This window comes from Capricornis sumatraensis, chromosome 9 (genome assembly GCF_032405125.1).
Source record: "Capricornis sumatraensis isolate serow.1 chromosome 9, serow.2, whole genome shotgun sequence".
In the NCBI taxonomy this organism is placed as follows: Eukaryota; Metazoa; Chordata; class Mammalia; order Artiodactyla; family Bovidae; genus Capricornis; species Capricornis sumatraensis.
Window position 1 is genome coordinate 41,019,436 of NC_091077.1, and position 25,115 is coordinate 41,044,550.

At 37.4% G+C, this 25,115-nt stretch overlaps 1 protein-coding gene and 1 pseudogene across 1 annotated transcript; one reads left to right on the forward strand and one right to left on the reverse strand.

Annotated features, from left to right (window-relative positions):
• Positions 1-5,229: 5,229 nt before the first annotated feature.
• On the forward strand, positions 5,230-6,162 carry LOC138086250 (olfactory receptor 14A16-like). Its single transcript, XM_068981047.1, has one exon. It carries the CDS (start codon positions 5,230-5,232, stop codon positions 6,160-6,162), a length of 933 nt encoding a protein of 310 aa, XP_068837148.1.
• A 4,841-nt stretch (positions 6,163-11,003) lies between these two features.
• LOC138086107 (olfactory receptor 2G2-like) lies at positions 11,004-11,957 on the reverse strand (annotated as a pseudogene).
• Positions 11,958-25,115: the final 13,158 nt, after the last annotated feature.

Genomic DNA, 25,115 nt, shown 5'->3' on the forward strand with positions numbered 1-25,115 from the left:
TGGCGCATGGGCTTAGTTGCTCCTCGGCATGGGATCTTCCTGGACAAGAGATAGAACCCGTGTTTCCTGGAGTCTTAACCATTGGACCACCAGGAAAGCCCTGTTAATCATTCTTCCCTTAAACTAGCTGCCAAAATTCATGCCTTTTCAGGCCCACTTATTCTGAAGAAAATAAAATACCAACCTGTTAAATAGCGTGGGGGAGGGTAATGCTGAATAAATTCTCCTTCACAGGTACGTGGATTTGACTTCTGAGCTATAAAACAAAAAGGTGAGCAATTCAGATTAAAATTATTTATGGGCCTAGAGATATTTTTAGAACCTTATCAAAATATAAGAAATTTTTATTGCATTCCAACAAAAATGTGTTTTAACTGACTGACTGAATAATTAAAATAAAAAACATTTCCTAATATTTTGGCTCGGTCAGTGACAATTAAGTGTTTGAGGATTATTTCCACATGTTCTGCTTTGAGTCTTCCTGTTGGGGCAGATCTAAGGAAAGGAAGAGAGGCCAATGCCCGTTCCATTCTGACCCCGGACATTGAAGTCAGGGTGAATCAGGCCATTGGCAGTCTGATGGTCTTTCAAGGGACAAAAGGTGGCTTTTTTCACCTCTACAAAACCTTCCAACAATGCAATAACAATGAAAGGACTTTCTTTATACCAGTGAAAACATTTTTATTTTCTTTCATAATTAATAAAAATACATACAACCATTTTATGCTGAAACATTAAGCAAGTTGTTCATCCTCTCGGATATAAGGATACTTTCTTGCAGATTTTTTCTTCTTTGTCTTTAAGAAGCAGGAATGTTAGCTATAGCACTGCAATTCAGAACAAGGTGAGCCACAGTGGGAAAGAGGCACAAAGTGATGCAGGCACAGACATGCACATTCTACCTCTTGCCTGGTTTAGAAGCAAGAGTGGAATAATTCATAGCCTCATCTGTGTCTAGAATTTTATTCTCACCTCTCCTTCATTCAGTAACACATTCAAAGCTTCCACACATCTTTCTCACATTTATTTTGTGCTTTTTCTTTCCATTTCAGACCTATTTCATTCCAGAACTTCTTTTAATAACCACATGTGTACTATTAAAATAATGCGCTCACTTTTTTTGCTTCCTCAAAAAAATCTTTTATTAAAAAAATTTCTAAACCGAAAGAACTGTTGAACTCTTGGAAATGCTGTCTTTACTATACCACCCTCTTTAAGTCTGCAAGTGCCCTTTGTAGTCAGAGTAGACAAAAAGCTGAGCCACTCATTTCCACATCACATCTCATGCACACACCTTTGCTGCACGTGATTCACATAAACGTTCCTTAAGCTGCCTAGTCTTATTCCTGCCTTGCTCACACTTTTTCCTGTTTTGAAGAAGGAATATTCTCTTCTTCCTTCCTAAACACTGTCAATATTCCAAGGGCTAATCATTTCATTTCCCACATTTCTTCATCTAATCCACAGTGACTCCCTTAGAATTCCTGGAGTATTTAGTATCCACCCTCTTTTGCTTCAGTAAACACCATCTTACAAGTTTATTATAGTTGTAGAGTAAGAAAACATTACGTTCTCATTTGTCATTTAATTAAAATGTAAATGCAGAGTAAGTTTGAGGTAAATTTTTTTCTGGATCTTTAAAGGAAAGTTGGCATTATTGCTTAGAGCTTATTTTGATTGCTAAAACCACCAAATTAAGCTTGAAGATGGATGAGAAGAAAATTGAAGTAATTTGGGGGAACAACTACTTTTTCTTGTTTTATTGAGACAAAATTGACATATAACATTGTGAAAATTTAAGGTAGATTATGTAGTGATTTATATATATATATATATGATTACCACAATAAGATTAGTTAACGTATGATCATCTTCTATAATTTTGTTTGCTTTGTCTTATTTTTGCCTTTTTTATGGTGAGAACTTTTAAAATTTACTCTGTCAGTAACTTTCAAATATAAACATGTAAAACAGTATTCTTAACTATAGTCCACCATGCTATTCCCATTATCTTACTCGTCTTATAACTGGAAGTTTATATGCTTTGACCGTGTTTACCCTTTTCCTCACATCCCACCTCCTCCATCTTTGCAAAACACCAATCTGTTTTCTGTTTCTATGACTTTTTTTTTCTAGTTTTCACATTTAAGTGAGATCATAAACTACATTTATGAAGGGGAAAAAAATCCTGCCAGTAGGGCACAGAAAGAATTGTTATGAACTGGGATATTCTAAACCAGTGGCTCTCGAAAGCTATAGTGTAGATCAGACACATCTTGTTTGACCTCACTCCAGAGTTTCTGATTCAGCAGGTCTGTGTTGTTTCCCAAGAATCTGAATTTCTGACAATTTCCCAAGTCATGCTTGTGTTGCTGGGCAAGGAACACATTTGTGAACCACAAGTTCAGCTGAGTAGAGAAAATTTGGTAAATAAATAAATAAATAAAGGTTTGTTGTAAATCTCAAGGTGAGTTCACAGAAAGAAAGTAAGGCTCACCTTATTCTTGGATAATAGTGATAATAGAATGACATTTGTAAAATATCTTAATTTTTGTTTGCTGGTTGATTGGCTAATTTCATGACAGGATATATTAGGGGGGTTTAAGGAGGATGTAGGTATATAGAATTGGAAGGTAGCATATATCAACCATGCTTTTAGGAGGTAAGAATTTGGTGTAGGAGAAATTACAATGATACTCAAATAAATAGAAGGTCATAAGAGAATTTTTCCAGGAGAGAACTATGCAGGGTACTGTATTGCTGGAACTGATTTTGAAAAGTTAAATTCAACTTATTATTCAAAGTTTTAATATTCCCATGTCACACAATGAGTTAATTTGTATTTTCATTGCTTTGTGATTATATCTAATGATTTGAAGTAGAATGCAAGTTTTCAGAATTTTTCCCATAGAGCATATACACTTATAAATAATCAACATTAACATTTTGGATGAATTTGTGAGTGGTTGTCTGAATAATGAAATTCAAAATGCATGAGAGAGAGAAAACATGTAGAGAGTGAACCCTTGGGGCAGAAGAATACAAGAAAAAGAAAAAAAAATGACTTTAAGATCAATAATATAGTGTATGAAAAATAAGTTGTTGCATTCACTGAGTTGAGTAAACAGTTATTAGATTAGGATTTCAACATGCTAGGCAAAAATCCTGGATCTGCTTAAGATGGCCTCACAAGGGAATTTTGCATAAATTATCTCTTCTGAATAACAGTAATAAATACACAAATTAAAAGTTTTACTAAAGGGCATGGAGTATCCAGGGCTTCCCCAGTGGTGACTCAGCTGTAAAGAATCCTCCTGCAATGCAGAAGTTGCAGGAGCCATGGGTTCTACCCCTGGGTGGAAACAATCCCCTGAAGAAGGGCATGGCAACCCATTCCAGTACTCCTGCTTGGAGCAGGAGGCTACAGTCCATAGGTTCGCAAACAGTATGTCACGACTGAAGCAACTTAGCATGCATGCATGCACACATGGGGTGTTTGCATTGTGCATCACTACACTATGACTTTCAGATGATTGGAGCCATTCTTCTGAAGCAAGAGAGAAAGAATGTTTCTCATTTAAACACCAAGGAGGACATTTAATTCTCTCCATCATGTAAATGATGGGGTAACCTGTGATAAAAAAAAAGAATGGAAAAAAAAAAAAGGAAAAGGAAAGCTGACCAAGCAGGGGTGAATTAGGAGGAGATTTTATTGCCTCAGATAGTTAAGTAGGAGATGTAGCTATAAATGCATGATTCATTGAAATGATTTTGGAAAGACAACAGCAACAATGTTGAAGATCTGATGTAAAGATAAAAACTTCTAACCTGTTTGAAATTAACATTATGCTGAAAATGTAAAACTGTTCTGTTCTACCTGTGAGTAGTATTTAGTTAAATAAAATATAACACAAGAAAAAACTTGAGACTGTCTAAATTTTCTGTTGTCTGTGTTCCTAATAAGTTGTCTAAATATTTCTATATAAGACCTCTTAAGCCTTTTCATAAGGTTTGACTCTGAGTATCAGCAGTTGTCATTCATGTCAGGTGCTAAAGTATAATTTTGGAAAAGAGGATAAAATAATTACTCTTATACACATATGAAACAAACACAGGTCAAAATTTTTTATCCACCTCATTAAAGTAAAGTAAAGTCGCTCAGTCGTGTCCGACTCTTTGCGACCCCGTAAACTGTAGCCCACCAGACTCCTCTGTCCATGAGATTCTCCAGGCAAGAATACTGGAGTGGGTTGCCATTTCCTTCTCCAGGGGATCTTCCCAACCCAGGGATCGAACCCAGGTCTCCTGCATTGCAGGCAGACGCTTTAACCTCTGAGCCACCGGGAATCTGCAAGATATAATGATAAGTGGTTCAAAAGAGAAATCAAAGTACTACACACATGAAGGCAGAAAAAGAATGCTGAAGTGAATTTGCAAGTAGATGTATAAAGGGTCTAACTATAAAGCAAGATGAATAACATCTAATTTGTATTTCTATGAACAAGAATAATTTGCTGTACTGACTATTCCAGCAACTTCATTAATTGAAATTACTTCAAAGACAATAAAATGCAATGATGATCCAACGCACGTGCGTGCACACACACACACACACACAGAGTTTTGTCATTTCAAAGGTTTTCACAGTTTTTCTGACTCTGACATAAGGAAGAATGATTTAATGAGTAGAGAAAATGCTTGTTGAAGGTTTTCTTGTTGAGAAGCTATGCTAGTTGTTTTTATATGCATTGTCCAATTGTATTAGAATAATAATTGGACAAGAAAGCTTACTCTGGAATTTGAGTCAACCAATGCTTAGATAATTAATTCATTAAAAAGTAAGTGATTGGCTAAGTTCAAATTTGTGTTTAAGACTGATCGATCAAAACCCACTGCCTCTCTCACTGCATATTGTAAAATAAAGTATGTATAAATTCACTTGAGTGAGATACAGAGAATTAGACCTTAATCCACATAAAATTATGAAGTAGATGATTTGAACTGGACTGGCACCCCATTCAGTCATACTACTATGTGATCACTGTGGTAAAATAAGCTCATTGGAACTTGCTATTAGTCTCATGAAGTCTCAATTATTCTCACAGACATGAATGTGAGTGGGAGAAAGGGAAGTTAAAATAGAACAGCAAACCCTCTCAAGCTGAGTCTCAAGTTGTTTACTTTTGTTCTTTTTCTTTTAGAGTAAGTCAGTGATTAAATGTCAAAGAAATGGACAATTTTACCTCTAGGAGCACATTTTTTCTAATGGGATTCAGTGATATTCGGGAGATCCAGATCTTTCATGCTGTGCTCTTTTTGCTAATTTACCTGGCAGCTCTGCTTGGGAATCTTCTCATCATCACGCTCACCACCAAGGATCATTGCCTCCACACGCCAATGTACTTCTTCCTGAAGAACTTATCCTTTCTGGATGTTGGCCTCATTTCCATCCCTGTCCCCAAATCCATCATGAACTCTCTGACCAATGACAACACCATTTCATTCTTTGGATGTGTTTCACAGGTGTTTTTCTTTTTCCTTTTAGCCACTACAGAAGTAGTGCTACTCACAGTCATGTCCTATGACCGCTATATTGCCATCTGCCACCCACTCAGGTATGACATTATCATGAGCCATGGAGCCTGTGTGCAGATGGCTGCCTCTTCATGGCTCAGTGGAAGTCTCAATGCAATTCTACACACAGCTTTTACCTTTTCCACACCCATGTGTGGATCTCCTGAAGTTCATCAGTTCTTCTGTGATGTCCCACAACTGCTCTCTCTAGCTTGTTCATTTAACACTGGGGAATTAGTAGTCATTGTGCTCAGCCTAGTGCTAGATTTTGGCTGTTTTGTGTTTATTGATATATCTTATATTCACATCTTCTCCACTGTGCTGAGGATACCCTCCAGACAAGGCAGATCCAAAGCTTTCTCTACATGCTTGCCACACCTCATTGTTGTGACTTTGTTTCTCTCTTCTGGATATTTTGCCTACTTACGCCCATTACCCAAATCTCCATCACTTTTGGATTTGTTAATTTCAGTATTCTATACTGTGGTGCCACCCATCATGAACCCCCTTATCTACAGCCTGAGAAATAAGGATATGAATATGGCACTAAGGAAACTGAAAATAACTGGATATTTTCAATCAAATTAGAAGAATTAATTTTGCATCCATTGTGATCTTTTAATTCACTGACATAATTATCTGAGACATTGATGGCACATTCTGACAGTAATATTAAATGTGTAGAGAAAGATTATCATGAAAAATTTGGTTTTACTTATTGAAGTGATACTAATAAGCATGATGCCTGTCGAGACCAAATGGATGATAAAACCAATAGGGTTCTAATTGAAATTGTAAAGATATATGTTGTCCTTATGTTTGTCATCCTAATGGAAACATCATTTTATGTGACAACTGGCGAACTGAGCAAGGTGCTAGGACTTCAGATATAAACTCGGGCTCTTGCAGGCAAACCAATTTTATGGTCACTTTTAGCAAATGTGATACCTGAAATTCCTTGTTGGATGGTGTATATAATTCATTCTCAAATTAAAGAAACCAGGTAGAGGTGAAGTGAACACTGCAAAACATTGCAAATATAACCAGATGCAACTCAATTGTACAAGTTAAAATGGCAAATTTTATGCTATGTGGATTTCATCTTATCAACAAGACAAAAAGAAAAACAAAGCAACAGTCTGAAATCTGTCTTCCTCTTTTCTTTCTCAAACCTACAATATGGCAGTTTCTGGTGTAGCTTGCACCCGTGCAGTCTAGTGAGACAAGACACATGTGCTAAAGCCTAGCTTTGTTATATACACATATGTTTGCTCATACTAATATTAAAACAAGCTCCTGGGTGCATGGAGTAAAGAGGCCAAACACAAAAATGCTTAGCATGAAGGCAGGTGTAGGGAGGCAATTTGTGCTTTTGTAAAGCAAATATCTAAGCTATATTTCAAAGGCTAAGAAGGAATTGAATCTGGAAAGTGGGGAGGAAAACTGAAGTAAAAAAGTATTGGAAAATGAAAGCAAACGAAAAAAAAAAAAAAAAACCCAAAGGGCAACAATGGGTTATAAAATCTGTGTGACTGATACAGGACTGAACTACAATGACCCTTGTCCTGAAAATGAATGAGAAAGACATAAGCGAAGAACTAGAATAAGCAGAGGGCAAAGAGTCTGAACAAGATTCTAAGAGGCTCAAAGCATACAGTGAGAGATGAAGCTTTGATCAAATGTTGAGAGGAAGAGAAAATAGAGGTAGGAAACTTCAATCGCACGACTTAGATATGTTTAAGGAAGTAAAAACAAAAGTCAAGAAATTTGAGTTTGCAAATAATGAGCTTCAGATCTTCAACTTCTGGAAATAAAATCCACTAAGATCTTTTCTTTGTTCCTAATCTAGTGATAAATTTTCCTTCTTTTGTACATTTCTTCATGAGACCTCTTTTGCCTAGGATTGTTCCAGGCTAGCTCAGTTTCTCTATGTGCTTCCTGAGCATTACATTTCTCCAGCACAGTACTTCAGCCAGTTCAGTTCAGTCGCTCAGTCGTGTCCGACTCTTCGTGACCCCAAGAATCACAGCATGCCAGGCCTCCCTGTCCATCACCAACTCCCAGAGTTCACTCAGACTAACATCCATCGAGTCAGTGATGCCATCCAGCCATCTCATCCTCTGTCGTCCCCTTCTCCTCCTGCCCCCAATCCCTGCCAGCATCAGAGTCTTTTCCAATGAGTCAACTCTCCACATCAGGTGGCCAAAGTACTTTAGCGTTCTTCCTTCCAAAGAAATCCCAGGGCCTCTCAAGAGTCTTCTCCAACACCACAGTTCAAAACCGTCAATTCTTCGGTGCACAGCTTTCTTCACAGACCAACTCTCACATCCATACATGACCACAGGAAAAACCACTAACATTTAATTAATTTTTGCTCCTGGAATATAGTTGCTTCACAAAGTTGTGTTAATTTCTGCTGTACATCAAAGTGAATCAGTTATATGTATACATATATCCTTTCTTTTAATGCTAATTTTAATTGAAATTTGACATATATTTCTATAAGTCTTTGATAAATGTCTCTCCTTGACTAAATTGTATTATCCTGGAGGTAGGCTTAAATCTTCAGTGAATAGCTTGTTGTATAATCTAGAGTAGACATTCAGTAAATGTTTATCTAATACATGGATTAATGGAAAATGCATACCTCTTTTCTTATTTCCATAAGATGTTGTTATCATTTATTTTTTTAAATTGACATCTTGCTTATACTGTCCATGTTGGACGTATTTGTGATTATAGTGATTACATTCTAGGAATCAGCAAAATAAAATGGACTGGAATGGGTTAATTTAACTCAGATGACCATTATATCTACTACTGAGAACAGGAATCCCTTAGAAGAAATGGAGTAGCCATCACAGTCAACAAAAGAGTTTGAAATGCAGTACTAGAATACAGTCTCAAAAATGACAGAATGATCTCTGTTCATTTCCAAGGTAAACCATTCAATATCACAGTAATCCAAGTCTATGCCCCAACCAATAATGCTGAAGAAGCTGAAGTTGAACGATTCTATGAAGACTTACAAGACCTTTTAGAACTAACACCCAAAAAAGATGTCCTTTTCATTATAGGGGACTGGAATGCAAAAGTAGGAAGTCAGGGAACACCTGGAGTAACAGGTAAATTTGGCCTTGGGATAAAGAATGAATCAGAGCAAAGACTAATATTGTTTTGCTGAGAAAATGCACTGGTCATGGCAAACACCCTCTTCTAACAACACAAGAGAAGACTCTACACATGGACATCACCAGATGGTCAAAACCAAAATCAGATTGATTATATTCTTTGCAGCCAAAGAAGAAGAAGCTCTATACAGTCAACAAAAACAAGACAGGGGCTGACTGTGGTTCAGATCATGAGCTCCTTATTGCCAAATTCAGACTTAAACTGAAGAAAGTAGGGAAAACCACTAAATCAAATCCCTTATGATTATACAGTGGAAGTGAAATATAGATTTAAGGGCCTAGATCTGATAGATAGAGTGCCTGATGAACTACAGAATGAGATTTGTAACACTGTACAGGAGACAGGGATCAAGACCATCCCCATGGAAAAGAAATGCAAAAAAGAAAAATGGCTGTCTGGGGAGGTCTTACAAATAACTGTAAAAAGAAGAGAAGTGAAAAGCAAAGGATAAAAGGAAAGATATAAGCATCTGAATGCAGAGTTCCAAAGAATAGCAAGAAGAGATAAGAAAGCCTTCTTCAGTGATCAATGGAAACAAATAGAGGAAAACAACAGAATGGGAAAGACTAGAGATCTCTTCAAAAAAAAGAGATACCAAGGAAATATTTCATGCAAAGATGGGCTCGATAAAGGACAGAAATGGTATGGACCTAACAGAAACAGAAGATATTAGAAGAGGTGACAAGAATACACAGAAAAACTGTACAAAAAAGATCTTCATGACCCGGATAATCATGATGGTGAGATCACTCATCTAGAGCCAGACATCCTGGAATATGAAGTCAAGTGGACCTTAAAAAGCATCACTACGAACAAAGCTAGTGGAAGTGATGGAATTCAGTCGAGCCCCAGGGATCCTGTATCGAACCTGAACTGGCGTTTTGTTTCTTATATGATATTACACGTTTCAATGCCATTCCCCCAAATCATCCCACCCTCTCCCTCTCCCACAGAGTCCAAAAGACTGTTCTATACATCTGTGTCTCTTTTTCTGTCTCACATACAGCATCACTACTATCTTTCTAAATTCCATATATATGTGTTAGTATACTGTATTGGTGTTTTTCTACTTCACTCTGTATAATCGGCTCCAGTTTCATCCACCTCATTAGAAATGATTCAAATGTATTCTTTTTAATGGCTGAGTAATACTCCATTGTGTATATGTACCACAGCTTTCTTATCCATTCATTTGCTGATGGACATCTAGGTTGCTTCCATGTCCTGGTTATTATGAACAGTGCTGCAATGAACATTGGGGTACACATGTCTCTTTCTATTCTGGTTTCCTCGGTGTGTATGTCCAGCAGTGGGATTGCTGGGTCATAAGGCAGTTCTATTCCCAGATTTTTAAGGAATATCCACACTGTTCTCCATAGTGGCTGTAATAGTTTGCATTCCCACCAACAATGTAAGAGGGTTCCCTTTTCTTCACACCCTCTCCAGCATTTATTGCTTGTGGATTTTTGGATTGCAGCCATTCTGAGTGGCATGAAATGGTACCTTATTGTGGTTTTGATTTGCATTTCTCTAATAATGAGTAATGTTGAACATCTTTTCATGTATTTGTTAGCCATCTGTATATCTTCTTTGGAGAAATGTCTGTTTAGTTCTTTGGCCCATTTTTTGGTTGAGTCATTTATTTTTCTGGAATTGAGCTGCAGGAGTTGCTTGTATATTTTTGAGATTAGTTGTTTGTCAGTTGCTTCATTTGCTATTATTTTCTCCCATTCTGCAGGCTATCTTTTCACCTTGCTTATAGTTTCTTTTGTTGTGCAGAAGCTTTTAATTTTAATTAGGTCTCATTTGTTTATTCTTGCTTTTATTTCCAGAATTCTGGGAGGTGTGTCATAGAGGATCCTGCTGTGATTTATGTCAGAGAGTGTTTTGCCTATGTTCTCCTCTAGGAGTTTTATAGTTTCTGGTCTTACATTTAGATCTTTAGTTCATTTTGAGTTTATTTTTGTGTATGGTGTTAGAAAGTGATCTAGTTTCATTCTTTTACAAGTGGTTGACCAGTTTTCCTAGCACCACTTGTTGAAGAGATTGTTTTTTCTCCATTGTATATGCTTGCCTTGTTTGTCAAAGATAAAGTGGCCATAGGTGCATACAGAGTGTTTTATAAGAAATTAATCTAAAGGAAATGGGGGAAAATAGTTTTAAAACATTATGTGATTTTCTTTAACCACAAAAATTAGCTATTTATCATAGTAGTGCTTTAAACCATTTTTTGACAATCATGTAAACTTTATTACCAGAATCTTCCCTAGAACTTTTCTTAGTGCTTCCTTGACCTCTTTGTTCCTCAGAGTATAAATAAGAGGATTAAGCATGGGGGTCACCACTGTGTAGAAGAGAGAGACAAACTTTCCTTGATCTTTGTATGTACTTTTGGCTGACTGCAGACACATGAACATGATGGTTCCATAGAACATGATGACAACTGTCACATGGGAAGATCAGGTCCCATAAATTTTCTTTCTTCCAGTAGCTGATTTGATCTTCAAAACTGCTTGAGTAATGTAACCATAAGAGACTAGGGTGAAGGAGATAGGCACAACAAGGAAGAGGATACTAGCCACAAAGAGCTCAGCCTCATTGAAAGTGGTATCCACACAAGCCAACTTGATAAGTACAGGGACTTCGCAGATAAAATAATCCACTTGGTGATGCCCACATAAAGGTAGCTGCAGGGTGAGAGTGGACTGTACCAGGGTGGTGGCCACCCCACTAAGCCATGCTAAAGATGGCAGGGCCATGCAGAGATGAGGATGCACTAGGAGAGCATAGTGGAGGGGACGACAGATGGCCACATAGCGATCATAGGACATCACAGCCAGAAGGACACACTCAGTAGATCCAAGAGCAAGAGAGATGTACAGCTGAACCATGCAGCCACCATAGGTAATGGTTTTCATGGGATCCTGCAAGTTTACCAGGAGCTGTGGAGTAACACTGCTAGTGAAGCAGAGGTCCAGGAAAGAGAGATGAGAAGGGAAAAAATACATTGGTGTATGAAGTTTGGGTTCCAGATGAAATATCAGAATGATGATGGTGTTCCCTAAAATGGTTAGTAAATATAAGTTCAAGATGACCACGAAGAGAGCCGTCTATAACTGAGGATAATCATAAAACCCTAACATGATAAAACCTGTTATGTTTCCCTCATTGGTGCTCTTCACCATCCCCATGTGCAAAGTATGTTCCAGAAAGTTGAGTCATAGCTGAGAAAGATTATATATTATGTAAGGTCAGATAAATGACAATGTCATCTCTCCCCAAAGTTATATGTTAAATGCTTAGACCTCATAAATTGTATCTATTTTCCTATTATGTGCATTCTAAATAAATAGTGTGCATTCTCTCAATGGCATAGATGTCTTCTGATGCTCTGCAAGATAGAAAAGAACAGATTTTTTAAAAAATGATCAAACTATAGTAATTAAAACAGTATTGTATTGGCATAAAGTAAACGTATAGATCGATGGAGCAGGATAGAGAACCTAGAGATAAACGCTTGTATATAAACAAATCATCTTCAACAAAGAGACCAAGAATACACAATGTAGAAAGGGCAGTCTCTTCAATAAACAGTTTGGGGAAAACGGAATATCCACATGCAAAAGAATAAAATCGAACCCCTAGCTTACACCATACACATAAATCAACTTAGATTAAAGATTTGAATGTAAAATCTGAAACTGAAACTTCTAGAAGAAACATGGAGGAAAGCAATGGTTATAGTCTTGGCGATGATTTTAAAGATATAAGACCAAACCATGGGCAACAAAAGCAAAAATCTATGGAAGGAGAGAAAATATACAAAATTATACATAACATCCAAGATATGTAAAAGATTCAAATATCTACAACAACAACAACAACAAAAGAGATGACCCAATTAAAAAGTAAAAAAGAACTTGAACAGACATTTCTCAAAACAAGACATACAAATGTCCAGTAGGCATATGAAAAAGTGTTCAACACCACTAATCATCTGGGTAATGCAAATAAACCCACAATGAGATATCACCTCATACCTGTAAGGATGGCTGTTATAAAAAAAAAATGACAATAAATGTTGGAAAGATTATGGAGAAATTAGAATCTTTGTACAGTATTAGTGGGAATGAAAAACAGAATCAATGTTCCTCAAAATATTATAACTATCATACGGTCCAACATTCCCACTTCTGGATATACACCCCAAAGAATTGAAATTGGGATCTTTAAGTGATAACTTCATTCCTGTATTTATTGCAGCATTATTCACAACAGCCAACCTAAGTGTCCGTCTAATAATGGTCAAATTAAAAGATATACTATTCAACTTTAACTAATGGAGTATTGTTAGCATATTGATAAAATATTATGAATAAATAAAGAAGATACAGTATATTCCGTGCATGCGTGCTAAGTCCTTTCAGTTGTGTCCGACTCTGTGCGACCCTATGGACTGTAGCCTGCCAGGCTCCTCTGTCTTTGGGAATTCTCCAGGCAAGAATGCTGGAGGGGTTGCCACGCCCTCCTCCAGGGGAGCTTCCTGACCCAGAGATCAAACCTGTGTTTCTTATACCTCCTGCACTGACAGACAAGTTCTTTACCGCTAGTGCCTCCTGGGAAGCCCCTTATGGTATTTTAGTCAACTTTAATTAATGGACTATTATTAGAATATTGATGAAATATTATTTAGCCTTAACAAGGAAACAAGTCTTACAATATGCAACAACATGGATGTACTTTGAGATGGTATACTACATAAAATAGGTCAGACACAAATGGACAAACACACCTCTTATATGTAATATGTAAAACAGTCAGCCTTATAGAAATATAAAATGGTGATGGCCATAGGATGGGAGGAGGAGGAAACAGGGAAGTGCTCAATGGTTTAAAAATTGCAGCTATACAATATAAGTTCTAGAAAGCTGCTGTCCAACATATTGCTTATAATTAACAATACTATATTATGTAGTTAACATTTGGTACCAGGCTAAATCATGTTATATATTCCTACCACACATTCACACAAAAAGCAAAAGAACACTGGGGAACTTTAGGAGAAGACATATAAATGTATTACCTAGATTGTGGTGACTATATCATGGGTCCACACATATGTCCAGACACATGAACTTATATATGTTAAATAAATTGTGATTTATTTATATATTAGTTCTACTTCATAAAGCTGTAAAAAAAAGAAGCACTTTCTCTGTTTTAGGAAATTAATTTTATTATCATTTCCATCCAACCAAATATATCCCTTTATATTGACATCTTTCTAGTCAGATGAAGGGGAAACTCAGTTAATTTCAACTAGAGAAAAAAACAGGTTTATTTAAGCAACTTTCAATAAAGTGAGAATAAGACCATTTTTCATCACCCCCAAAGACTGGAAATTAGTTGTAATTTTATGTAATTTTTAAATATACCAGATGAGACTGGTATTAACTAAAAATCAACTACTCAGAGTTATATGTTCAGTCAAAGGTGCATATGTATTTGGTATTTAAGGCAACATTTGAATCTGTTTCTTATGATCAACCAGTTAACTCTATACTCTTACCTATCTTTCTTTTTCTTTCCCTTAGTGTTTGTTTATGTGCTTTTGAAAAATTGCTCTTTCTCTGTTTTTCAGAGACCCAGGATCCTCCAGGCTCCAAAAAGTCTTTAGGAAATGAAATGCTAGCCATATGATTTTTTATTTCTTTTTCCTGTAATCATTTGCATATTTGTTATTGACTTAAAGTGTGAGTGCAAAATGTAATTCATATTTTGAAAGCAAGTTATTAAGGGTAAATAAAACATTCTTTATTATCCTTATGGTAGTAAGCATACTTTACTACCATACACTCCAAAAAAAATCTTTACTATCTGTTCTTAAATATCTGAGAACCTTGATAATGGATAAATATATTTTTGCATTTGACTAAGTTGTATATGTGTCTACTCACAACAGACACAACAGATTGTGAGATTCATGAGGCCAGGAATCATAGATACGACTTCTCTGTCTCTAACCCTTAGAGTGGTCAGCACAAAGAAACCTTTTAAAAATTATTCAGCAGTTCACTCATTTTATATCCACCATATTATACCTCTTTCTTTTTTCCTAGGGAAACTAACATATCTCTAGCCAACTAGTAGATAGTAGATATCACTACCAAATGAATGATCAGAACTTACCAACCTTCCCTCAAATTAGAGATATCTCAAACATATATGGCTCTGCTATCTATTTGAACATGGCTTTATTGAAAGCATGAGGCTGAGAAAGTGGACTTGTAATGTCATAACTAGGGGTCAAATCCACACATGGCCCTTTTCTTGATTTTTATGAACTCTATCCCAGTCTTGTAACTACAAAATTGAGACACTCTGACATATCCTCATTATTTCATCTTTTTCTCATCCTTCCTCAGTAGGAAATACCATACATTTTGTTTATTACTAAGCAAATGATCCCTTTTCAAATATTTTTAGTAGATATTATGCAGTAGTTCTTTATCACTTCAGATCAGTGCCCTGCAAAATGTCTACCTTCCACTTCACTGGCAATAATCCAGTTCATTGACTTTTTCTTTGCATAGTAAACAATTACTACTTCAGTTTACATTTTCTTTCATCTGAACCTTTAAAAACCTCACAATAAACATGAATAAGTGGATTATAGGAAACAGCAGCAGTGTCCAAACACCTTCCAAACATACATTTGTAAGTTCACAAGAAGCAATTAATTCCAATTATAGATATCACTAACTTGGACTCATTAAGTAACAGTATTTTTCTGAGCAAGTAAAATATCTTTATTGCTCATTAAGAACACATTATGCATTACTAAGTATGAAAGTTTCAAAACAAGTTGTGAAAAACATTTTTAAGATGTAAATATTGACAATGAATGTAGTATTTCCACTTCTCTCTTTAAAACTAATAGCTTAAACACAAATGGCAGAAAATAGAAAGTGAATACTATTCTAAGCAGGAACAGTTCTAAAAGCTATGGAATGCTTATAAGCCTATATTATATATTCCACATATTATGTGCCTGATATGTTAAAATTTAACAAAATCACATGAACAAAGAGTGAAACTCTTTTCACCAAGCACCATTCGATATAGGTCTCATCTTGGACAAAGTATAAAATATAAAGGGCCATGAAAACTTATATACTTCTGAAAGTATAGCCCATATAAGGGATGGCTCCATAGCTGGGAAGATTAGCTAGTTTCACAATTGAGTGACAGGGTCAAATATCAAGTTGAGCTGGGCATGTTACAGAGTAGAGATTTCATTAAGGGAAGAAATGATTGAAAACTATGTATCTTGAGTGAACATTCAAGATGCCCTCTGTACTTTCCCATCAAATGATTGAAGGATAGAACACAAATTCTAAATTACCAACATTTAATTCTCCCTCTCATATCCTAAAAATACCTCTAAAATAGCACTGGGGGCTGGGGTGGGAAGATGGAAAATACAAACAAAATGATTCTGCTGTATTTGGGAAAAGACAAGTCTAGATTACTGCATATGTCAAAAGATAATGGATATGTAAAAAGTATAAAACACTGAACCTAGTGTTTGAAAGTGAAAGTTGTTCAGTCGAGTTGGACTCTTTGCGACCCCATGGACTCTGTTGCTGCTGTTGCTAAGTTGCTTCAGTCATGTCCGACTCTGGTGACCCCATAGATGGCAGCCCACCAGGCTCCTCTGTCCCTGGGATTCTCCAGGCAAGAATACTGGAGTGGGTTGCTATTTCCTTCTCCATGCATGCATGCATGCTAAGTCACTTCAGTTATGTCCGACTCTGTGTGACCCTACGGACAGCAGCCCACCAGGCTCCTCTGTGCCTGGGATTCTCCAGGCAAGAATACTGGAGTGGGCTGCCATTTCCTTCTCCACCATGAATTCTATAGTCCATGAAATTCTCCAGGCCAGAATACTGGATTGGGTAGCCATTCCCTTCTCCAGGGGATCTTCCCAACTCAGGGATCAAACCCAGGTCTCTCATATTGTAGACTGATTCTTTACCAATTGAGCCACCAGGTAAGCCCAAGAATACTGGAGTGAGTAGCCTATCCCTTCACCAGCAGATCTTCTGGATCCAGGAATAGACTGGGATCTCCTGCATTGCAGGTGCCTTTACCAGCTGAGCTACCAGAGAAGCGTAATGTTTATGTTTTTCAAAATAAAATGCAACAACAACAACAAAAATCAAAGACAAAGAAAAACAATGAAGTGAAGATCTCTAACAAACAAAAGTTAGATGAAGAATGTATATACTTGAAGAATTTCTCCAAGAAACAAGGTAAATGTTTGGGAAGTAAAATGTACTCCTCCTCACTCCCTAAGAATTTAAGACAACCTGTAGCTACAAAAACAAATGATTCAAATCAACAGTAGTTTTTAAAAGAGGGACTGGCTGAATCGTGTGGAAAACATTAGGAAAATGTAGAATGGTTACTGCCTAAATTATATTTCACAAAGAAATTTTCATACAAAACAGCAAATTGAGGCTAGATTGTAAACAATTTTTATTCTTTATTATAAAACTGCCAATCATCTGTTGTGCAAAATACCATCATTAAAACTTTCAATTAAAGTGGAAATAGACTTGTAAGCAAAGAAACATTTCCAATTCCCAGGTGGCGCAGTGGTAAAGAATCCGCCTGCCAATGCAGGAGACATAGGAGATGTAGGTTCAGTCCCTGGCTCGGGAAGATCCCCTGGAGTATAAAATGGCAACCCATTCCAGTATTCTTACCTGAAAAATTCCATGGACAAAGGCGCCTATCAGGCTATGGTACATGGGGTCACAAGGAATAGGACATGACTGAGCATGCAAGCAATATCATGTGAAGAACCATACTGTGTAATTGAGACTAAATAAATCATGCTAAAAGACTCTGATGCTGGGAGGGATTGGGGGCAGGAGGAGAAGGGGACGACAGAGGATGAGATGGCTCGATGGCATCATCAACTTGATGCACATGAGGGGAGTTGGTAATGGACAGTGAGGCCTGACGTGCTGCAATTCATGGGGTCGCAAAGAGTCGGACACGACTGAGTGACTGAACTGAACTGAACTGAATAATCATTCCTTCCACCAATACCTAAGGAGTATCTCTCAAGTTTCAGCCGGACTTCCCCTCCAGCGCCCCCTGCAAATGTTGACTGTCTAATCTGCAATTATGTTTCTTCGTTCTATGTAACCCACTCTTCCTTGGGCTCCCCACATGCTCTGTTATGGGCCTTAAATCATTGTATGAAACTAATTTTTGAATTTGATAGCTGCCTCCTAACATGGGCACTCTTGGTCTCTTTGTTTTGAACCAATCCACTGTGACGAGGAACATCCCATGGGACAGTTCTCTAAACCCTTGAAGATAATGCCCTCTTGTATTGCAACAGATGCTACCACCTTTAAGACCACTGATTATCTGTGCTATCCTCAGAAAATGGCATAATCAATGTTGTCTTGAATTGTCACTCAAACAATGTTGTCACCTGCAGCCCAACCCATCTGCCTTACACAACCATCTGCAGGGTATTTTTATCCTCAAGAAATGAGATATTCATAATTCATATTGTCTTGGGTGTACCTCCAGGATAACTAAAGTATAGAAAACTTCTGGATGTTTTCATATCACAGAGAGTCTATCCTGACTGTAACATAAGCATGGAGAGAGCTCCCCCTTTTGCTTGTGCTGGACATACATATAGCACCTCACCTGGAGCTCCTCCACTCCTCAAGAATCTGCTATCTGCTGAGACTTCATCTCTAGTGTATATCCCCAGTTTGTTTCTCTTGATTGAGTCATTAGAAATACCACCTGTATTAACAAATGTTTTAAACTCTCATATTGTGTTTCTCTAACACTGAAAGTTTTTTCCCTTTGAAAGTAGTCTGGCATCCATTATTTCACTCTGTGATTATAGGGTATGAGTTCAAATTCTGTCATACTTTTTAGTCCACAAACTATTATTCTCCTTAAAATACTTTCCAGTATATAAAAGCTGCTATGAATCATTCAATCTTCTACTCAATTTTGGTAAACTCTTTTTACATTTCTAAAATCCAACAGCAAAAACCAAAAATTAAATTTTATATGTAAATATACTAAACAAAATGTTCTCATTCACATAGGATAGGAATAACTAGTTTAGACATCACAAATACTGTCCATTAACTAAAATCCTTTTTAAAAATTGGGTTCAAATGTCCTTTCAACAGAAAAAAGGGATATGGTATGTATCATGAGAGAGGGCAGTAATCTGATATAAAAAAACAAGCATTTTAATTGTCTATGGGGTCAATCCAGAGGAAATTAAGAGACTGAGATTGCTGTTAAATAAAGGAGCAGCAGGGTGGTAAGTGAAGAAGTGAGGCACATATTAATCTCTCAGAAATGAATTTCTGGAAATGTATTTGTACTTACAAGTAATATCAGTTGGTTAAGCAGATAATGTGTATACTGACTTAATTCCCTTTTAAGTCAATGAGACTGTCTCTAGACTTTGACAAGATGCTTCACAAATGTGTATCAAGTGCAAAAATATTTTGGTCAAAAGGTCATTTTTTTCATTTTGAAGAATATAGAAAGATCAGGAATGATCGATTTTAAACTCACTTTTTGCTGCCTTTGAGCAGAGGTGATATTGAGCATCAAAAAAAAAAAAAAAAAAGATGGGGGGGGGAAGGAAGGAAAGGAGCCAGGGAGGAAAGAAGAAGTCCAGTCAGTTTTATGGGGAAAAATGTTTTTGAATTAGTCAAATACAACATGAAATTACTATTAGAAATCCAGAGACTTCTCAATTCTGAAAAGAAAGTGAAAGTGTTAGTTGCTGAATCTTGTCTGACTCTTTGCAGCTCATGGACTGCAGCCCACCAGGCCCTCCTCTGCCATGGAATTCTCCAGGCAAGAATACTGGAGTGGGTTATAATTCCCTGCTGTAGGGGATCTTGCCAATCCAGGGAGTGAACCCAGGTCTCCTGCATTGCAGGCAGATTCTTTACCATCTGAGCCACATGAATTTCTTTGATTTCATAGCTTGCTTTACATGCAGTAAAACATACAACCAGACTATGATGACCACAGGAGGTACCATCTGTCAACATACCTGTCTGAGGCTGAGAACATGCATTCTGGCTTCAGGAGTTACTTCTTTGTTCACAGTATTTCTGGGTGCCTGTGTCTTGAGAGGAAATATAAAGGTATTCCTGATTAAGGTCCCAGAGCCACAGGAACTATTCAAGACAGTGCAAACTAGGAACCAAATGTGAGGTTCTGAGAAAAGGAAACATTCAGGCTGTCGTAAAGCCCTGTCACTGACTACCAACTAAACTAATGTTGGTATGCCCACAAAGATAATACCTAATCTTTCCTTCTTACCTGGAAGAGTATGCAAGAATACTGAAACTATCTTTGGGAGTTTACTACGTGAATGAATTTTGACCCTCAGTTATGAGTAAGAAATATCACAATGGCTAGAAAGCTACTTCTCTGGAACTGAATCTCTCTGCAACAGCTCAGAAAGATGTTGTGTCTGCTCATGCAGTCTGTGGTACAATATGGAAATACCAGTTGCAAATAATTAAAAAGTATATAGTTTCTAAACTAGATGCTAGAGTTTGCATAGAAACGTGCCAGAAGAAAATGAGCGATCCCCAGTGACGGCAATTCTGAAAAGAATGAACTTGAAAGAGTAAAACCCCAGTGACTTATTTCCTCCTTTAGGAGTTGGCTTATACTAGGAAAAAAAAAAAAAAAAAAGACTGTTAATATGGCCTTAGAAAGTCCCCAGAAGGATAAGGAAATTACCATATTCCCTCTATGGACAATATGTTGCTCATTAAAATGTCCATAACAGAAGATCCCAGGATATGATCATGAAAAAAGTGCCCTGTGATCATCATTTGTTAATATCACCTAATGGTTTGTGTGGGAAGATACCAGGAACTTTCCTGATGGCTCAGAGGTAAAGAATGTGCCTGCAAAGTGGGAGACCCAGGTTCAGTCCCTGGGTCGGGAAGATCCCTTGGAGAAGGAAATGGCTACCCACTCCAGTATTCTTGCCTGGAGAATTCCATTGGCAGAGGAATCTGGTGGGCTATATTCCATGGGGTCACAAAGAGTAGTTCACAACTGAGCAACTAACACAAACACCGGGAACTTACCTTGGCACTTTCCAAAACATGTGCCAATTAAATTTATCCTAAATAGCTATGGAAAGAAGAGAAGTGAAAAGCAAAGGAGAAAAGGAAAGATATACCCATTCGAATGCAGAGTTCCAAAAAATAGCAAGGAGAAATAAGAAAGCCTTCCTCAGCAATCAATACAAAGAAAGAGAGGAAAACATAGAATGCAAAAGACTAGAGCTCTCTTCAAGAAAATTAGAGATACCAAGGGAACATCTCATAAAAGATTGGCTCAATAAAGGACAGAAATAGTATGGACCTAACAGAAGCAGAAGATAATAAGCAGAGGTGGCAAGAATACAGAGAAGAACTATACAAAAAACATCTACAGAACCCAGTTAATCATGATGGTGTGATCACTCATCTAGAGCCAGACATCATGGAATGTGAAGTCAAGTGGGCCTTAGAAAGTATCACTACAAAAAAAGCTAGTGGAGGTGATGGAATTCCTGTTGAACTATTTCAAATCCTAGAAGATGATGCTGTAAAAGTACTGCATGCAATTTGCCAGAAAATCTGGAAAACTCAGCAGTGGCCATAGGACGGGAAAAGGTCAGTTTTCATTCCAATCCCAAAGAAAGGCAATGCCAAAGAATGCTCAAACTATGGCACAATTACACTCATCTCACACTCTAGTAAAGTAATGCTCAAAATTCTCCACGCCAGGCTTCAGCAATACGTGAACTGTGAACTTCCAGATGTTCAAGCTGGTTTTAGAAAAGGCAGAGGAACCAGAGATCAAATTGCCAACATCCACTGGATCATGGAAAAAGTAAGAGAGTTCCAGAAAAATATCTATTTCTGCTTTTTGAATATGCCAAAGCCTTGGACTGTGTGGATCACCAGAAACTGTGGAAAATTCTGAAAGAGATGGGAATACCAGACCACCTGACCTGCCTCTTGAGAAACCTTGTATGCATGTCAGGAAACAACAGTTAGAACTGGACATGGAACAACAGACTGGTTCCAAATGGGAAAAGGAGTATTTCAAGTCTGTATATTGTCTCCCTGCTTATTTAACTTATAGGCAGAGTATATCATGAGAAACACTGGGCTGGAAGAAGCACAAGCTGGAATCAAGATTACAGGAGAAATATCAATAACCTCAGATATGCAGATCAGTTCAGTTCAGTTCAGTCGCTCAGTCATGTCCGACTCTTTGTGACCCCATGAATCGTAGCACGCCAAGCCGCCCTGTCCATCACCAACTCCTGGAGTTCACTCAGACTAACGCCCATTGAGTCAGTGATGCCATCCAGCCATCTCATCCTCTGTCGTCCCCTTCTCCTCCTGCCCCCAATCTCTCCCAGCATCAGAGTCTTTTCCAATGAGTGAACTCTTCTCATCAGGTGGCCAAAGTACTGGAGTTTCAGCTTTAGCATCATTCCTTCCACTGATATCCCAGGGCTGATCTCCTTCAGAATGGACTGGTTGGATCTCGTTGCAGTCCAAGGGACTCTCAAGAGTCTTCTCCAACACCACAGTTCAAAAGCATCAATTCTTCGGCACTCAGCCTTCTTCACAGTCCAACTCTCACATCCATACATGATCACAGGAAAAACCATAGCCTTGACTAGATGGACCTTAGTCAGCAAAGTAATGTCTCTGCTTTTGAATATGCTATCTAGGTTGGTCATAACTTTTCTTCCAAGGAGTAAGCGTCTTTTAATTTCATGGCTGCAGTCACCATCTGCAGTGATTATGGAGCCCCCCAAAATAAACTCTGACACTGTTTCCACTGTTTCCCCATCTATTTCCCATAAGACCACCCTTATGGAAGCAAGTGAAGAAGAACTAAAGACCTTCTTGATGAAAGTGAAAAAGGCGAGTGCAAAAGCTGGCTTAAAGATCAGCATTCAGAAAACTAAGATCATGGCATCCAGTCCCATCATTTCATGGTAAATAGATGGGGAAACAGTGGAAACAGTGGCTGACTTTATTTTTCTGGGCTCCAAAATCACTACAGATGGTGATTGAAGCCATGAAATTAAAAGACGCTTACTCCTTGGAAGGAAAGTTATGAACAACCTAGACAGCATATTAAAAAGCATAGACATTACTTTGTCAACAAAGGTCCTTCTAGTCAAGGCTATGGTTTTTCCAGTGGTCATGTATGGATGTGAGAGTTGGACTGTAAAGAATGCTGAGTGGCGAAGAATTGATGCTTTTGAACTGTGGTGTTGGAGAAGACTCTTGAGAGTCCCTTGGACTGCAAGGAGATCCAACCAGCCTATCCTAAGGGAGATCAGTCCTGGGTGTTCATTGGAGGAACTGATGTTGAAGCTGAAACTCCAATCCTTTGGCCACCTGATGAGAAGAGTTCACTCATTTGAAAAGACCCTGATTTGGGGAAAGATTGAGGGCAGGAGGAAAAGGGGATGACAGAGGGTGAGATGGTTGGATGGCATCACCAACTCAATGGACATGGGTTTGGGTGGACTCTGGGAGTTGGTGATGGGCAGGGAGGCCTGGTGTGCTGTGGTTCATGGGGTCACAGAGTTGGACACGACTGAGCGGCTGAACTGAACTGAACCCTTTTATAATGCTTGCTTGGACAATAGAAAAATACTAATTTGGCAATTACAGAAAATTAGGAAAAATTACAGCAAGTCAGAAAAATAACCTCAAGGATAGATCTCTTAAGTAATTGGCCCACAATATTGAGGTGGCTATAGAATGAGTTACAATTGAACAGCAAATGTCAAGCATTATTACACCACTCTGTTCTCACTGTTGTAAAATGCCACTTTACATTTTTGAGTAGACAAGTTAATAATTATATTCTTATTTCTCCTCTCTATTCATATAATACTTTAGTTGTTCTGTAGAAGAAAAATTAATTTCTGCTTTGTTTTTATTCAAAACCAAAGAGTCCCCATTTTCCCTTGATTGTCTAAGTCTGATCATGCTTACCAACAGTCTCCATTCTACATCCTGCCTATTAAGCTGTTTTGTGCTGATATCAGACTATCAATAGTCAATGTTGTGTTGGACAAAATTGTAGTTCTTATATACTTGCAAAACACCCTTCAGCAATAACCTTCAGGAAACTTTGAAAAATAAAGCTTTATTATTTATAAGATTTAACAATTACCCAGCACACATGGGGCCACATGGGGTTGGGGAGAAGAGTAGTGGGCTTGGGGTTCTGACTTTATTTAAATCATGGGTAGGAACCTAGGATTTCTTAAGTTCATTTATTGTAGGTGAACTTAAAACACAAGAGCAGAAATTTAAAGTGCCCAAACCAGAGAAAGACAAATATATCATATCCCTTACATGTGAAATCTGAGAAAAAAAGGATACACGTGAATTTATTTATAAAAGAGAAATGTTCAAATATATACATATGTGTGTGTGTGTGTATATATATATAATTAATATGCTTCAAAGAAAGAAAGCCACAAGAGAAAAAAAGTCCTCATGAGCCCAAAAGGTCAGTTGTTGAAGTGATCTATGATCTCTAAAACAAAAGAGTCTTATTGGGTGGAGGTGGCCTGTCTCTTTATCAAGTAAAGTGGCCAACAATTTGTCAGATTGCCATCTGTGTAGTGGATTCACCCCTGAAATGGGTCTCTCAGCAATCAAACCTTAAGTCAAGCATTTATGTTACCAAAAAAAAAGAAAGAAAGAAAGAAAGAAACCTGTCAGAGCTTATGCTGCATAAGCTTGTTTTCCTTTTCATTTTTCTATTATTAAGCTCCAGTTTACTTGGATTTCAGAGATTCTTGCATCATCCTCAATATAGTGGAAAACATTTTATTTCCAGTTATATCTTGCTATATCTGTGTATATATCATGAAAGTCTTCTATTCATTTTAAAGAAAAATGTCCTCACTGTCACCAAAAACATACCACTTGAAGACTATTTGTCTAAGCTGTCAGACCCTTTAAAATTTACCCATGAATTCTTTCTCTTCTTACATACATATTAAAATAGTTGTGATTTAGCAAATAACAGTATAAACTCATCCTTCTTTCTTCAAGGTGAGGTGCTGCTGCCTAGATAATGTTGCTTTGCAACCGTATCAGCTTAATATCAAAAATCCAAATAAAATAAAAGCATGTAGCCATTAATATTATATTGAGATAAGTTTGATTTTACAATCAGTTTGATGAAAGTGAGGTTTTTCTCCATCTAAC

Excerpts from the sequence above, each read along its gene's own strand:
- LOC138086250 (XM_068981047.1), top strand. The coding sequence starts at position 5,230 with ATGGACAATTTTACCTCTAGGAGCACATTTTTTCTAATGGGATTCAGT.